Below are 17908 nucleotides of genomic sequence, written 5' to 3'. Positions count from 1 at the left end.
GCGATAGAAGAATGAAACTGGTGACTTTCTATTTCACATAGTAGTTATTACAGAATTCGTTTAACTTTAATTCAACAAGTCAACAACTGTTACAAATTTTTAAATAAACGTGTTAAAGTGATTAAAAATTCTACTTTTCGCTGTTTTAATTAATCTTTTCCACGACCTGATCCCCCTGGGAGAAAATCGCCCGCTGCCTGCCGTCTGCTTCACAGGGATCGCGGGGACGCGCGTCTCGCAACCAAAATCATCCAGAGCGAGGTTGATGCGCGTCCACGCAAGACAGATCGAGGACGCAGCAGCTAGAGCTAAACGGTTAGCAGGGCCATCGGGCCCGGGTCGTTCATTTTGTTCAGGCGGACCTCCGACCGGCAGGGATTAGAAACGTGCGAGATCATATGTGTGTGGAGGGGGAAAGAGTAGCGCAAGATGGTTCGGGAAACCAGACACCTCTGGGTGGGAAATTTACCCGAACACGTTCGAGAGGAGAAAATCGTGGAGCATTTTAAACGGTAGGTTACGTGTTTTCCAAACAGCGCGCGCTAGCTGTCTCACTAACATTACGAACGGTAGGCGGTTGCTATCAATGCTAACACAGCTAATGTTAGCATTTTACGTTTTACTAGTATTGCTATTTCTCGTGTGCTGAATGCACATTATTGGCAGCGTGGTGATGGAAATTGAAGTCATATGTGAAGCAGAGCCGCTCGGGCCTCAAGGTGAACGATTTATAACATTCCTCGAACTTTTGTGAACGCCAAGGAGCAATTAGCTGGATTCGCTAGCCACCAAGCTTCCACCCAACCAACCATTTTGTGGGAAGTCGAGACGTTTTCACGATGTGTACAAGCCTAACGGCAGCTATCGTTAACCACAGAGTAGCATTAAATGCATTCGGTTAGTTTAGCCACTGGAAAAACCTCATACTCTGTTGTTTATCTGGTCGTCAGAGTGTTATATACCGATTGCTAATAGAAGGAAATTTACGAGAGCTGCCTCACGCCCGGTCCCATAAGTGTAGCTGCTTAAACTAAGCTAAGTTAGTCAGTGTTGTTGGGGTTCATTTGTGAAATTGTAAACTGCAAACCAGGTTTTGCTACCCTTTAGTGCTTAAATGTAAAACAAACCAACACCACAAACTGCCTTCCGGGGTTCATAAGAGTTATTTGTAGCTTTGTAGCTAACACTAAGTGTCTAATCTCTTGCTACGCGGCGTAAACACTACTTAAGTAGTTGGAAAACAAACATTCCTGCTAATGGGATTTATTGCTGCACACCCCATGTAGTGGTCTGCTGTTTAAACATGGTGCGTTTTTTTTACATATCCTACGTCCTATAGAAATGTCATCAATACTGCTTAGAACTTCCTCTTTTTCCAAGTATTCCCAAATGTGATCATCCAGTATAATCAATTGCTAGCACTTTTAAGTTCAGAGAGTTCACCTCTGATGTGTGGTCTCTGGTTCGTTATCATAAAGTCCTGCCTTCAAAGTCAGTGCCATTTGCAAGCTTGCTGATTAAAAACTGGCACATTCTATATTCTTGGCCGGTGTATATGTAATTTCCTCTTTGTCTCCATTTCAGGTATGGTCGTGTGGAGAGTGTTAAAGTTCTGCGAAAGCGCGGTTCAGAGGGGGGTGTTGCAGCCTTTGTGGATTTTGTGGATATCAAAAGTGCACAGAAGGCTCACAATGCTGTCAACAAGATGGGGGACAGAGACCTTCGGACTGACTACAATGAACCCGGGTCAGTCCCAAGTGCTGTTCGGGGCCTGGAAGACAGCTCTCCCTCGAGCAGTCGAGATGTTACAGGATTCTCTAGGGGAACGGTTGGTCCAGTGTTTGGGCCACCTGTGTCCCTTCACTCCAGAGAGGGACGTTATGAACGGAGAATAGATGGGTAAGTGGACACGGCGTCCCCTTCGAATCCAGGGAAACATAGGTATCACACAGGTGTTAAACCTAAACACATAGTGGGGGGTATCCGTAAGGGATTGATGCCTCAAGGGGTTACACAAAGGTAATCTAGGGATCGTTCCACTTTTCATCCTATTTGACTTGCCTTGCCCATTGGATCTAAGTAAATTAACTACACATTATCATTTGGTAAGGTAACTATATATTGAGAGTTTGACATCTGATGTGGATATTACATCTGTGTGGAATATCCTGGTGAGTTGTGGATTTATTACATTTTGTGGGAGTCTACCTTGGGGAGCTTGCGGATATTTTTTATAATCAACATGGAATCTATCTTTAATTTAAAAAAAAAAATCTGGAATCACGTGAAGCTGGAAGTACATCACTGTTATGATGGATACACGTATTTTGGAAGTATCTATATAGGTATACACTCACTTGAAGAAATCTTCCATCGTGGGATATCATTTTTTTTTCTCAAGGCAACGACTAATTGCTGGACTGTTCATTACTTTTCCTTTTTCTTTTTTTGCGCTTTGCACTTGTGGATACAGCCTGTTCTGGATTTAACTTTTGACCGAGTGGATGGAAGAAACCTTACAGTCATCACACATTAGAAGAAAGACTGGTGTAGTTCCAAGGTATCATTGTCATGTTAGGATGAGATTAACTTAATCAAAAACAGGTTTTGTTCCGCATATGGACGCTGCACCGAGAAGATTTCACAAGAACACAGAGGATCCAACCACCTGGCCACCAACAATGTTTGTGGAGCTATTCTTGCTTTTGCCATGAAGACATGAAGAGTGGATAGTTGGGATGTAACCCCCTGGATGTACGCAATATTATACCCTGTGCTGGATGTACTGATGTGGATAGGTGTAGCTGCCATTCATTTGGATTACTCAAGTATGGATGTAGCCGTTTGAGACCTCAATCAGGAAAAAGCACTCCAAGTATCTTAGAGGAAGCTGAAGACATTTTTTTAAGTAACATGACAGTAAACAAAGATGACACCCACTGATTATGGAGTTGTATCCGGCCCACCAGTCCAGGAGGATATTATTTACTCTGATACTTGTCTGGAGTCTACTGACCTGCGTGATGTTAAATAACTTAACATTAACCCATGGAATATTTTTTTCCCCTGCCACTATAAAACTTTTAAAAAATTACAGTGAAATGAGACCGATCCCATTGGATGTATTTTTTCTCTCAGGCTCCAACTTACTGAGTAGTCAACCTGGAATCTGCCGATTACCCTGAAGCTCATCATCTTTTTAAAAAAAGATTTTATTCCATATTTATTTATTGAGGTTTTATGTTCCTATGATTTTTTTTTTTTCTACATGTTGCAATACTCATAAAGGTCCATTTCTGTATATTTTTTTTTCTTCCTTTTTCCATCCAGTGAAGAGAATTAAATAAGCCCAACTGTGGATTATACGTCAACAATCTACTGCCCTGGTGCTCAGTACATGAACATAACATGCAATGCGAGAATACGTGAAGCGTTTTTGCCTAGGTCTCTCACATTCTGACCACCTAGATTTTATTTGGATTAGTTTCGGTAACTTCTTTTCTAAAAGGTTGGTATTTCTCTGCCCTCTGCATACTTTCTTTCCTAATCTTCCTTCGTGCTTTGTTTAATCATAGTTTTGCACTGCTTTTAGGGAAAGGGAAAAAAGTAAATTTTATTAAATGTATGTATCTGCTTAGTTTTTTTTTTTTTTTTTTGAGTTTTTTTTTTTTTTTTTTTGAGTTTTATGACTTATTTCCAGTTCATGCACTGATCCAAACCCTGCATGGCATTTCTCCATACCACATAGATCATTAGAACAAATGTCCACTTGAATATTTGGGAGAAATGTTTTATGTAGATTTGTATTTTCTCCCCATATTCATAATAATTCATGAACAGTCAACCTCTGAAACCTCAGTGTTTATTGCTGTGCCAGTAAAAACAATTGGAGACTAAGAGCAACATAGCTTAAATCTGAAATAAAGTTCTGAAAGTTTGTGGGCAGCTTGTTTTCCTGTGACTGTTTGTGAATTTACATCATAGATGTATAGGTTATTAGATTTGGAGAAGCGTGACAAATGTAATCTGTTTTGGTTTTTTTTGTTCAGAGTTTTTACAGACAGTGCCAGTATTTGGGCCATTTATTGCTGTAGTGCATTTTTAAGTGAAATGCTTATTTTCTTTTTTTTGTTAAGAGTCTGATTAATACTTTTTATTTTCATGTCTGTCCTGTTCTTAATTTACAGTAGCTCAGAAAGCCGTGAACGTGCATATGATCACAGCCCATATGGACATCATGACCGCAGTGGTACTTTTGACAGACAGCGTCACTACAACGCCGATTATTACCGCGATCGCTCTGTGTTTACTGCTGCTGGCCCAGGCAGCAGTTCTGTTGGGGGAAGCTTTGAGGCGTCAGACCCACACTTTGACTCTAGAATCCGAGACCCTTTTACTCTTACTAACTCTTCACGACGTGACCTGTACCGAGATGACAGAGGACGGCGTGTCGATCGGACTTACCATCACCGTCGGAGTCGATCGTCTCACTCCTCACAGTCAAGGCATCCCTCCCCTCAGCGTACCACGGGGCAACCCCTCAAAACTCCTCATTCCCCTAAAAAAGCACCTTTGTCCCCTGGGAGAGGCCCGAGATCTCGATCTCACAGCAGATCTTCAAGCTCTGATTCAGTCAGCAGCACAAGCAGCACAGGCAGTGGCAGGTGGGAATTTTTTTCGTTTTTTAATCTACAAATGATGGATGAATATTTGTCCATGGACAAAGCATTGGGATTATGCTGGACAATTTGTAAATAATCCGTTTACTCAGACTTGTGTAAACAGAAGTGTCTAATCGTTTTACACTTTCATTGACAGTGATTCAAACAGCAGCTCAAGTGATGGATCGCAGGCTCGTTCTGTTCAGTCATCAGCTACACACGCACCACCTCAGTCCTCTATGGCGCTTGACTCTGAAGAGCCCCGTAGGAGCTTTGGCATTAAAGTGCAAAATCTACCAGTACGCTCAACAGGTGAGTTTTTAATGTTCATCTACCTCTCAGTGGACCAAGTTAAGTCTTTTCTCTGCTCAATAACCTTGCCATATCCTTGAATTTGTTATTGCCTCAATGGCATTAGAAAGTACATTTCCTACAGGCAACATGATCTGAAACATGAGGAGGTAGTTATTTGCAGGTAGGGGACTAGCTGCAGGTAGTTAAATGTAGCCATGTTTAAAAACTTTAATTTTTGGCTCTTGTAAAAGGGAGTTTCTGATGGTAAAGAGTGGTTGTTTAATGAAATAAAATTACTATTTCCTTTACTGTTTGCTGCAGGGCATTGTATAGATTTGTGGTGACAGAGATTGATCACTTTATTAGTTATTGTTTCATTTACATACAGATGTTTTCTAATTTTATTTTTGATTACACATTTAGCATGCTCGTGGTATGCAAACCAAACTAAGCTGTGAAATAAAAATAATTTGAGCCAGATGAAAGCCTCTTCCTGTCAACAGATTAAAGTGGGAGTCATTTCTTCTTTAGGTCGTTGGGAATTCTGTTGTTTTTAGTAGTGTTGTAGTAATTCTGTTTTCCAATGCAGACACGAGTTTGAAAGATGGACTTTTCCATGAATTCAAGAAACATGGGAAAGTGACTTCAGTTCAGATCCATGGAACATCAGAAGACCGCTATGGGTTGGTATTCTTCAGACAGCAAGAGGATCAAGAAAAAGCCCTTAGTGTCTCCAAAGGAAAGCTGTTTTTCGGCATGCTTATTGAAGTCACTGCCTGGAATGGACCAGGTAGGTTGCAACAAAAGTCACAGAAATTTGTATTTTTTCTGATAAATATGGCAGATTTGCAGACACATTAATTCCCTCCACAGGCTTGAACCAAAATTCAAATAGCATGTGAGTAATATTAATGATAAATCCGTTTCTTCCTCCAGAAACAGAAAGTGAAAATGAGTTCAGGCCTTTGGATGGGCGAATAGATGAATTCCATCCAAAGGCCACAAGGACACTGTTTATAGGGAACCTGGAGAAGACCACCAGTTACCAACAGCTTCTCGACATTTTCCAACGCTTTGGTGAAATTGTGGTAAGCATCCATCTGACTTTGAATTACACACGTAAGTTTGTATATTTTACATTTAACATTTTGTATTTGCTCTCTTTTTTGTCTCAAGGACATTGACATCAAGAAAGTAAATGGAGTTCCCCAGTATGCCTTTGTCCAGTATTCTGATATTGCCAGTGTTTGCAAGGCTATAAAGAAGATGGATGGAGAGTATCTGGGAGCCAACAGACTAAAGGTAGTGTTTGTACACTAAGCAATCTTACCATTTCTCATCTGTGTATGTGTATATTTTCAAAATTATAGATTAGAGTGTTTATAATATCTATATTTGTGTCTTGTTTCCTTGCAGCTCGGTTTTGGAAAGAGTATGCCTACAACATGTGTTTGGCTTGATGGGTTATCAGCCAATATTACAGAGCAATACCTCACGCGGCATTTCTGCCGCTACGGACATGTAGTTAAGGTAAGGTGATGTTTTTCTCTTCCTTAAGATTTGATACTTTTGATTTTAGTACTCCCATAAATCTGATTTAATTTTTTTCTTTTTTGAAGGTGGTGTTTGATAGATTGAAGGGGATGGCTCTCATCTTGTACAACAACACCGACTTTGCTCAGACAGCTGTAAGAGAGACCAAAGGTTGGAAGATTGGTGGCAATAAAATAAAGGTAAAAATCAAGTGAAGGTTTAACTAATAAAATGTAATCCTAATGTTTTTTTTGCCCCCTTTTTAAATCTTTTTGTGTTTTATTCACTTATGATAGGTGGATTTTGCAAGTCAAGAGAGTCAGATGGCTTTCTACCGATCCATGCAGGCATCTGGACAAGACATTAGAGACTTCTATGAAATCCCTCCTGAACGACGGTAAACGACCAGTATTGTTATCTGAATACAGTTATTGTTTCTGTTTAATGACTTTATTTGCTTTGCCTTTTTTTAAATTAAGCAGATAGAAAATGTTTGCTGCTAGTGAAAGTGGTGATATTTTGAATCTCTCTTCCATTAGTGACAATATTTCAATTACAAATTAATTATTTAGATTCAATACTTTACACTTTGTGTTCTCTCCTTAACTCTATAGAGAGGATCGCAGAGCTCCGTATCATGAATTTGCAGCAGAAAGGGCTTACTATGAGAATATACGAACCCCTGGCCTCTATACAGAGGACACTCGAAGAGAGTATGCTGCCCGCAGCAGAGACCGGTTTCCTGAACTTGAACATTATCAAGGGGATCATTTTGACCCACGCTATCATGAAGACCCTAGAGACTACAGGGATTACAGAGACCCCTTTGAGCAAGACATCCGGAAGTACACATATATTCAAAGGGAACGAGAAAGGGAGCGAGAACGTTTTGAAGCTGATCGCAGCAGGTGGAGCCCTTCCCATCCAAGGCGACCTATTAGTCCAACAGTATCACCTTCAGCATCTGAGCGGGTTCCTAGAGACTCAGAACGACGAGTTTACAGCCAGTCATCTGAACGAAGTGACAGCGTGAGTTCAGTGTCACCACCACATTTTGATAAATCTGAAAAGACCCTGCTAGAACATCCCTCCAAGAGCGAGAAGAGCAGTCAGTCGGATCGTTTATCTGGAACTGAGAAACCCAAACGTGCAAAACGGAAAGAGAAAGGCGACAAAGCTGAAAAGATCAAATCAAGAAAAGCAAAGGGGCAATCCCCATCAAATCCACTACCTGAAACAGAGCCTGAGACTGGTTTTGATGGAGGGTCTGGAAGGGGAAGAGGATCAGACCAGGATGTCCATGAAAAACAGAAATGTAAAGGGGATGGCGACCTTCTTACTAGTACTCTGTTAGCAAAAAGTGAACGATCTGACATGAGTAAAAGTGATGGTTCAGACTTGGATGGAAGGAATCGACTCAAGAAGCATGTTAAGTCTGAAACTGATGGAAAAGATTCTGCAGTAGATTTGGATCGCCGTGCTGCAAGAAAAAGGCGTTTTGGTGACTCTGGAGCAGGAAGGACTGCTCGTCAGAAGAGAAGCAGGCATGAGGAGGAGGATGGTAATCAGTCTTCTGACTTTGGTGCAGGTACAACATATTTGAAAGAAATGGATACAGACAAACACAAAGATTCCCAGAGGAAAGATTCAAGACCTAAAAATGAAAAAAGTGGAACTCCAAAAGATGGTCAAGAGGACCTTAAAGTACAAAGAGAGAAATCAGAGGGATCTTTGGACCCACTGGAGTCCAAACAACATCTAGGGCACCCTTCCTCCAGACGATTTTCACAAGAGGGTATTGCAGACCAAAACAGTACAAGAGAACCAGACCACCATACTTCTGTAAAAATTGGTCAAAATTCTGAAATTAACAAAAGTGCCAAGAATAAAGAAGACCACATTGACATTGATACCTCTCAAAGTTATCGCAAACAGATGGAGCAAAACAGACGTTTGCATCAGCAGCAGCAACAGCGCGAGTCTGAGAAAACTGACAAACCAGCTAGTCCCCAAGGAACTGAAACAGAGGACTTGGAGCATCGGAGCCTCGTGCATGAAGTTGGTAAACCCCCTGAGGATGTCACAGATAATTTTCCGTCCCACAAATTAAAGAAACCAGACCAGATTGACTCCGAGTCAGGGATAAAGAGAGAGCGTGTGTACAGGAGCTTTAAACAAAAAAGTGAAGATCTAGACTGGACCACCAGCTCCCCTCCAGGACATTTCTCGAATCGTCCAGATGAGGACTTTGCAGATCCTCCTCAGAAAGAGTTGAGCCGAAATGATGAAAAATCTCAATCAGATCTGGAGTTATTAGTCAAAAGGACACATAACACACAAGTTAACAAGACAGGCACTCCTTTACTCATTGTGGAGGACGAGAAACAAAAGAGATGGGAAAGCAGAATTAAACAAGGCTTGTTACCTGATCTGAACTTTTCTCAAAATATAAATAAAAACATTCACAATCGCAAACGTTTGGAGTACGCTATTTGTCATGACTTGGAGCCTGGGGAAGTACGATCCGACTCCGAAGAGGACAGAGAGCCCAAACCCCACTCTCCTGTGCCCTCCACATCTATGCCTTTTTCTGAAAGACCAAGAGCTGACAGATTTTCAGACCCTAAACAAGCACAGCTTGAGAAGAATAAATTCTACTCCTTTGCACTTGACCAGACTATCACACCTGACACAAAGGCTCTGCTTGAGCGTGCAAAATCTCTGTCATCTTCCAGAGAAGATAACTGGTCATTTTTAGACTACGATTCTCATTTTGTAAACTTGCGTAACAGAAAAGACACTGAAAAGGTGGAAGCAGCACCAAGACCAACACCTTCCTGGTATATGAAAAAGAAAAAGACTCGAATTGGATCGGAAGATAAACTTGATGACAGGAAAGAGGAACCTAAGCCAGAGGAACAAGAACGCAGGGAGCTATTTGCCTCCCGATTCCTTCACAGCGCTGTCTTTGAGCTGGACTCGAGACGACTTCAGCACCTGGAACGCAAGCATGAGGAACCTGAGCAAAACAGTCAGCAAGCAGCAGGAGATGGTGAACTTGACTCAGGGCCTGTTGTCCTTTTCCATAGTCGTTTTTTGGAACTAACACGACTACAGCAACAGAAAAATAAAACTCAGCAGCTACAGGAGGCAAAAGAAGACACTATGCCCACAAATGAAAACAAAGTAGAAAAAGCTCCTGTTCAAGAGCAACAACCTCTTCAGTCACCTGAAACAACAGAAACTACCACAGAGGCAGAAATTAAACCAATTACCCCTGCTGAAAATGTAGTTCCTGAACCCAAACTCGAACCAGCGTCTGTCACTCAAACTGTGATCAAAGACGTTCCTCCACCTGATGACATATGTGTTTTACTAAACCCACCCCATGATCCATGTCCCCCTGTGTCTGTCAAAAAGGAACAAGAAACGGATCAGGAACATGTTGTTTCCATGCAGCACCCACCAATTGAGACGTCAGATTCTCTGCCTGTACCCATTACAGCATCTGAATCCAACTATTCAGCGAATAGAGAGAGACATTCTCCGTCTGAGGCAAAGCTGGATATTGTTATTGAGGATGTAAAACCTACATTCACAGAACTTTGCCACGAGTCTCACAATGAGCTTGTTAGCAATTCTGAACCAGAGCTGAATCCTGAGGCAAAACAACCAGAAGTACCTGTAGCCAGTAGTCCAGTACAGCCTAGTCTTGTTGAGCAGTTGGAAGTATTCAAGAAAGAGACTCCATCCACTTGTAAATTAGGATCAGAGAATGAAGGTGACATAAAATCTCAAGCTGGTAAAGTACAGGTACCAGTTGACAGTGAAAGAAATGATGAACCAGTCTTATCTCAGAAAGAAAATAAAACAAAAGAAATAAAAAATAAGAAGTATAAGTCTCTTGCACAAGTTGCTTCTGTTCCTGTAGCGTCTGCACCAGGTACTGAGAAACAAGCAACACGCAAGAGTGAGCGCATTGACAGAGAGAAGCTGAAACGTGGCTCATCCCCGAGAGGTGAGTCGAGGTCCACAGGCAAATCTCCAATCCATGGATCAGATCCCGATACCTCTGAGCACAGCATACCAGTAAGCAGAGCAAGACGAAGAAATGTTAAATCAGTCTATGCCACCCCAGTTGAAGATGATACACCAGTTCGTTCCGGAAAGGATGTTGCAGAGTTGCCACGCTCTGCCCGAAAACGTGGTACAGACAAAGATGCCATACAACAAAATACTGAACCAGATCCACCAACTCCAACACATGCAAATAAACGTGGTCGGCCTCCCAAGAATCGCAGGCAAGGTGATGATACTGCAACTGCTAAAGTAGAAAAATCTAAACTGGATGGTAAAGACACGGATTCAAATGAATCAGAAAGTGGTGAACGTATTCCAAGAATGTCAAAAGGGAGAACGCCACCGTATGACACAAAGGGTTCATCAAATCAGATGCCCACATCACTAGGATCTGGATCAACAAGGAAGGGGGACAAAACTGAGGCAGCTGATGATAATGGTCAGGAAAATGATTTCACGTATGAAGATACCTCGCCTTTGCAAGAGTCATCAGTTTCAGGTAAAGAAGATCCATCGCTGAAAATTGATGAAAAGAAAGAGGAGATGGTCAAACAAGGCATAGAATTGGCCAAAGGTAAAGATGTTCTCCATGAAAAGGTATATGATGACAAATCAAATGGAAAAGAGGCAGATGCCTCCAACCTGGAAGAGAAAACCATGTCAGAAAAAGAGAAAACTCTTAGAGGAAAAGCAGGGAATTCCAAGTCACCAGTCCTCAAGAACCTCAAAATCAGACTGCATGCAACAGAGGTGAAAGACCTTCTTCAGTTAGGAGAAGAAGAGCCTGGGACTCCAGAAGACTCGTCAAAAAGTCTTAGACATGGTGACCACAGTGAACAGGTTTTAAAGTGCACAAATGCTAACAAAGGAGGCTCCAGCAATGAAGACAATGAAAATGCAGCTTCAGACCAAAAGGAGCTCCTGGGAGCATCAAAAAATGTAATTTCACAGGAGCTGGAACTGGAGCAAGCTGTGGAGAACATTGCTAAACTAACAGATCCAACCTTTCCAACAGAACCAACACCGCCTGTCCCTCATACAGATGTAAAAAGTGACCCAGAGGAAGAAAAAACATCTAATCCTGCCAGTGAGTCAGAACTGATGGCTGCTATTGATTCAATAACCCAGGCACCTCCAGCAAATCTAGATGTAGTCTCAGAACCTGAGATTCAAGACTTGGTTCAGCACATCAAGGAAGATGAAACAAATACATCTTCTGTCCAGGAGGAACCCGCTTTCCCAAACACACCCAAAAAGGGCCCCAAGGGAAGACCTAGAACACCTAAACGTTTTCCTAAAGGCCAGAAACAATTAAGAAAGGATTTGAAAGATGGACATTCGTTAACTGAGGAATCGGCAACCCCATTAGCAGATAGTACAGCTTCTGATGCAAAGGTTTTTTCTGAGACACCTGCTGCTGCAGCAACTACTGCAGTTATTACTCCTGCTACTTGGAAGACAGAGCCTGAAACCTCAGCAGTCAAAGCTACAGATGTAAACGCAGAGACAGAGTCATCTTCAGAAGAACACATCCAGCATTTCAAGTCTGTTTACCCGCAATCCAAGAGTCCAATATGCACAAAGCCACAGCACTTGCCATCTGAATGCAACTCTCCTTCTCTGTCACCACGAGCTAACAACCCAAATGTCAGACCCCCTCAAACAAGCAGAAATCCTGTTTCTCCACCAGACTGGCGCCATCATTCTAAAGATACCAGTGCCTCTTCCTTACCAATCATGCCATTACCAACCAAGGAAAACCAGCCTTTACCATCAGAGTCTGAAAACAAGGATATTGATCATGGCACAAGTGACTTGAGACAGATTTTAAAGAAACATACAACTAGTTCACAGACAGGCAGCAGCTCTGTTTCAAGTAATCTGCCAAACCTTCGAGATCAGAACCTATCTGAAAGTAATTCTCAGCTCACAGCCATTGTGTCAAATAAGTCATCACTGTCTGATAGTAAAATATCAGTGCATTCTGCCCCACCTATTGTTAGACCTCCACAAACGACTCCTGAGACAAAGTCTGTGATCTCTGTTATTGCATCCACTGCCACATCTGTTATCAGCCGTATTTGCAATCCTTCTGAGCCTGAGGATAAGGTGAACATGAACATTGTTGACATTCCTATAGCCAAACCAAGTTATAGGCCCAGCAAAGATGATGCTGGGTCATATCCTGTGCTGCCTGCTGGTGATGAAGGAGGAAGTGCCACACGCTTCATTATTGAGAGCCCCACTCTTAGCACTGGATCTTGCCCAGGTCTGAGAGTAAATACATCTGAAGGAGTGGTGGTATTGAGCCATTCTGGTCAAAAAACAGAGGGACCCCAGCGAATTAGTGCAAAGATAAGTCAGATCCCATCAGCAACACCAAGTGAGATGGAATCTCAGCAACTGGTATCCATACCCAAGCAGGATTTGTATTCCCAGCCAGGGCTTCAAAAAGGGCCTTCATCACAGATGGATCATGGGCATCCCAGTAAACACCAGTCAGGATTGTCTTCAATCAAACAAGAAAACACTGGTTTGGAAAAGATGGATTCCGCTTACCAATCTGGACCTCAAGGAGTAGTGAAGCGTCTGCCACCAAGCAACCAGCAGGTAATAGGTTACCATCAAGATTACATGCCTTTAAAACATCCAAAGAAAATGGATAGTGCTGATCCTCATGGTACAGATGGAACCAAACCGCCTTGGACCTCTGCCATAAGCCCTGCAATAAGCCCCCATTTACCCTCTCCACCTGGAAACCACGTAGGTTTTAGTGATAGAACTCCTTCACATCTCGGTGGGGTCAAGCAGGAACCACGGTCCCCACGTAAGTCAGGGCACGCACACTCTCCATTTGTGTCTTCACCCATTGGTTCCTCATCACCCAAGGGTATTCCAGTTATGTTATCCACTAGCCATCCTGCCATGCAACAGTTTATTGCTGGCGTGCATCATCCCGAGCAGTCTGTTATCATGCCACCTCATAGTGTGCCTGGAGGCTTGGGACGAATGTCTCCACATTGTGTTACTCAGTCAATTCAAGTGGGGCATCTGGTCCAGGGAGATGTCAGAGTCAATACTCCACCTCTTTCTGTGATGAGCTACGGCATGCACAGTGAGTCGCTCAGCTCCTCTTGGTCTAGTGCCATGCAGCCACGGCCTACCTCACCTCAGGCTGTTGGCAGAGACAAGGTTCTCAAAGTAAACCCAGGTTCTTTGAGGAGTCATGAGTCATCTCCTGCACAGCTGAAGCTGGACACTCTGCAGCCCGATCCTCGTGGGAGTTTGCGGAGTAGTGGCCATTTGGACAAAACATACATAGCACAGAGAGACATGCGTGTTCTTTTGCATCAACAGGGGGATCGTTCAACCGCAGACTCTCATTCTGGACACATTCAGGAGACCTCTCTATCTCCAAGAGCACATGCTTTGTCTAAAGGTGTGTCCGATAAGGATATAACAAAGTCTTTAGAGGCAAAGAGGCCCCACTCTCCACTTCCTAAGGATGGAATGATGGGAATCAGACAATCCGGACAAGCAATGGCATCTCCCCACAGGGTTCAGCTGATGCCACCTGGACCTAGTGGTTCATTCACAGACTACCCGGGGATGTACTCAAACCCGAGAGGAATCCATTCTCAAATGCCAGAAGCGTCTGCTGTTGGACTTACCCAGCCGCCAATGAATGTCACACCTGCTGCGGTGAGTGCGTGATGTTTAAAAAGACAGTCAACATAATCAGTATTGACAGATCTGTGTTGGTACAAAGGACGTGTATAACTAGCAGTTGGTTTATACAATAAAAGCACAGCTTAATAACAGCAAGTGCCTCATAATGGCTGTGGATTACATGGAGAACCTATCATTTAATATAAGAAAGCAGTTTAACACTGTCATGAACTGCAGGTTTCAGAATAATTATGAATTAAAATAAGAACTGAAGGAAAGAAAACTGAACCTTAAACGAAAACATTTTTAAAGCAAAGATTAGTTGTACTGTTGTTCTTAACTGTTTCTTGAATTTGTAGGGTGCGGACCACCAGGCAAAAGATGGCAAGATGACACAGCCTGTTAATATGGTGCAGTTACTCACGGTAAGGCAAATCTCCCAACAGATTAAACAAGGTGGTTGGTCTGAGCAAGAGCTAGCCTCGTCTCATTCATTTGTTGTTTTTGTTTTTGCCTCATTTAAATAGAAATACCCTATTGTGTGGCAAGGGTTGCTTGCACTTAAAAACGACACCGCTGCAGTCCAGCTGCATTTCGTCTGTGGCAACAAAGCTTTGGCTCATCGATCACTGCCCCTACAAGAAGGAGGTGCACTGCTTAGGATTGTCCAGAGGATGAGACTGGAGGCTTCACAACTGGAGAGTGTAGCCAGAAGAATGACTGTACGTGCGTTTTTTGCTTTACTTCCCTGTTTTAAACAAGTTTCTGTCTGCTAATAACATGAACCTTTTGCTCTCCACAGGGAGACACCGACTACTGTCTCCTCCTTGCTCTGCCTTGTGGACGAGATCAAGATGACGTCCTGAACCAGACCCAAGCTCTTAAGGCAGCGTTCATCAATTACTTGCAGACAAAGTTGGCTGCTGGTATTATCAACATCCCCAACCCAGGTTCCAATCAGGTGAGTCATCACTGTTTTATTAATTGTCTGTCCTATGTGGCTTATACCAGCGGTTCCCAACCTTTTTTGCGCCACGGACCGGTTTATGCCCGACAATATTTTCACGGACCGGCCTTTAAGGTGTCGCAGATAAATACAACAAAATAAAACTAGTACCGGTACCGAAAAAAAAAAGATTTATTCATAACACACGTGAAAAGACCCAGGAAAACAGAGTTAACAATAAAAACGATAACAAAATAACGCTGAAAACCGATTTAAAAACCCTGAAAACCATACATTTCACGCTGGCTTATACAACAGTTTAAAGGCTGGTTTAAGTGTATTAAACACACAGAAGGGGCTTCTCAGCTGCATATCAGGCCATTGGTTTGATTTTCCCTAATTTTTTTTCCTGGAGTATGCAGCACAGAGAAAACAAACATGTTTTGATGCTTATCATCTTCTGATCTTCAATACCATTTGATGGCTTCATTTTAAACACAGAACTGGTTCTACAGGATTGATGGCATACATTTTACTTGGCCAAAGTACTTGTGGAGTCCTTACCATATAGTAAAGGGTTTAGGCTTCTTTGGAAGTGCATTTGTGTATTTGCATAACTCACATGGGACTTTCACAGGCCGTGAAACATATTTATTGTAGGGATCCTTGTCAGACAGAAACTGCCCCACACAGTTCATGTGAATGACTGATCACATGACCTGTGCCATACTGTCTTTACCTGGTGCCGTTTGCATATTACCCGTTTTCATATTGTACCCGAAGGAGTTGAAGTGCACAGGTTTTCTTTTCATTTCAATAAAGCAGCATCTCTAGCACACACTTCACAAGTCTGACACCCTGTAGCAGTTTTTTTTTAATCATTGGCTTTTTATTATTTTATTTTTATTTATTTTTTTTTTGTACAAAATTTTCCTGAAATGTCCAATAGATTTTTTTCTATTAAAGTTTTAAATGACTTTACTCATTCTCTAAGAATTGTATCCTGTGGATCTCTTTGTTCTTTGTTTAACAGACGCTGTCATATTTGATCAATCTATTGTTAAAAAATAGATATAAATAGATCTTGAAATCCTTACAAGACTGAATAATTTTTGTAAACAAATTTAATTTTAAAAAATAAACTTTTGTGGCCTACCTGGGGACTGAGTCCCACACTCACTCTTTGAGACAGAAAAAATTAAAAACTTTTTGACTTCTTTGTTACTGAATGACACTTTTGAATATTAAAAAGTCATGCCCATCTCAGTATTTCCATGCAACTGATATGTGTCTCTGTACTTCCCAGCCCGCCTATGTGCTTCAGATTTTCCCTCCGTGCGAGTTTTCAGAGAGCCACTTATCCCAGCTCGCCCCCGACCTTCTCAACAGGATTTCAAGCATCTCGCCACATCTCATGATAGTCATCACCTCTGTGTGACGTCCACTGCTGGGAGGATGGATCTTCTCGTTGATGAGCCTCAGGAAGCCAGAGGAATATTTTTTCTTTTTTTTCCTGGACACAGTGGGAATGTGTAGGATAAGTCCTATCAACACATTTTTGTTTTTTCTTTCCCCATCAGTCTTTTTTTTTTCCTCTTTTTATGTTTTTCCCCCTCTCTTGTCACTCCTGTCTGGTATATTTGTCCTTCTCAAAAGAACTCAGGGATGGATCAAACCAGAATGAGTCTTACTTGACCATTTCTCTGCTGTATTTCTATTTATTGGAGTTTTATTTTAATATTCGGAGATGCTCTGAAGAAGGAAGGAAGGAAGAAAAAAAGTCAGGATGGTTGATGAACGACTCTCTGAGGGGCCTGTTTCTTTCATCTGTCCTGATTGATTGTTAATCATTGGTTCAGAAATTAGGATCTTTGAGGTACCTCAGCACCAGATCAGACATTTCAGCATGTAATTTTAAATAATTCTGTACAGACTTCCTCGCCCAGGCCTTTTCTTTAGAGGAAGGAGGATTAACCCTGTAGAAGACTTTTCGTTTAACTCCACCAGCTCTGCTCATGTTCTCACACTACTGAAGCAGTTTACCCCTCTGTCACCTGCCTTTGCATTGAACAAGCTACAGTTTGATTTGGGAGTTTTTGAACATGGGACTTTGTAAATATTTTAAATATTTAAAAGGAATTTAAAAAAAAAAAAAACACGGACCCAACATGGACAGCTTAACAGAGAGACTGGTACTCTGGGACGTACCAGAACACAGAGTGTGGAAATGTAGATGGACAGATTCTTAATTTTTGGGTGTAAATACTTGTAACAGAAGAAGGTTGGCACGCTCTTGTGAGTGGAGTCTGCTAATGGCACTTCATATTTTGTAACTCAAATAAACTCCAGGAAACATGGATATCTAAGATGTGTATCTTTTTCCCCCCCATGCACTGCCTTGAAGAGGTTCGGTTTGGTTGAAGTGTTTCACTTTCTTCTAATACTGAAGACCTCAAGAGTTTGTTTTTTTTGGGTTCATTTGTACTTCATGACATAAAAACAACCTAAAACTTTAGAAATCGGATGAGTAAATTTGAGGTTTTAATCACAACTCTGAGACTGAAATTGTATTTCCTGTGTTTTTTGGCTGCTTGCACAACCCCATTTTAACACTTCATTTGTCAGTGTTGAGTTGGAAGATGCATTCCTGTGCAGAAACAGGTGTATGAGCTAAATGACACGCAGAACATGACACAGCTTAGTAAATTGAATATATCACATAGCA

General features: G+C 41.9%; 1 protein-coding gene across 4 annotated transcripts; it reads left to right on the top strand.

The window, feature by feature from the left end:
* Window positions 1–197: 197 nt before the first annotated feature.
* On the top strand, window positions 198–17549 carry LOC113022456 (msx2-interacting protein). 4 transcript variants are annotated; one of them, XM_026167889.1, is made up of 15 exons: window positions 198–512; window positions 1585–1899; window positions 4191–4664; window positions 4819–4973; window positions 5545–5745; window positions 5892–6043; window positions 6132–6257; window positions 6372–6485; window positions 6575–6688; window positions 6785–6885; window positions 7103–14270; window positions 14597–14662; window positions 14765–14959; window positions 15040–15198; window positions 16490–17549. In XM_026167889.1, exons 1-15 carry the CDS (start codon window positions 430–432, stop codon window positions 16619–16621), a joined length of 9555 nt encoding a protein of 3184 aa, XP_026023674.1. In that variant the 5' UTR covers window positions 198–429; the 3' UTR covers window positions 16622–17549. The 4 variants fall into 4 exon arrangements, with proteins under 4 accessions (XP_026023674.1, XP_026023673.1, XP_026023677.1 ...); XM_026167888.1 differs by having other exon boundaries at window positions 4188–4664; XM_026167892.1 differs by lacking the exons at window positions 198–512; window positions 1585–1899 and adding an exon at window positions 1907–3508.
* The last annotated feature ends 359 nt before the right edge of the window (window positions 17550–17908 follow it).

Source organism: Astatotilapia calliptera, chromosome 5, assembly GCF_900246225.1.
Source record: "Astatotilapia calliptera chromosome 5, fAstCal1.2, whole genome shotgun sequence".
NCBI classification, from domain to species: domain Eukaryota; kingdom Metazoa; phylum Chordata; class Actinopteri; order Cichliformes; family Cichlidae; genus Astatotilapia; species Astatotilapia calliptera.
Note: the sequence above shows the minus strand (reverse complement) of the source record. Positions and strands in the feature narration are given on the sequence as shown.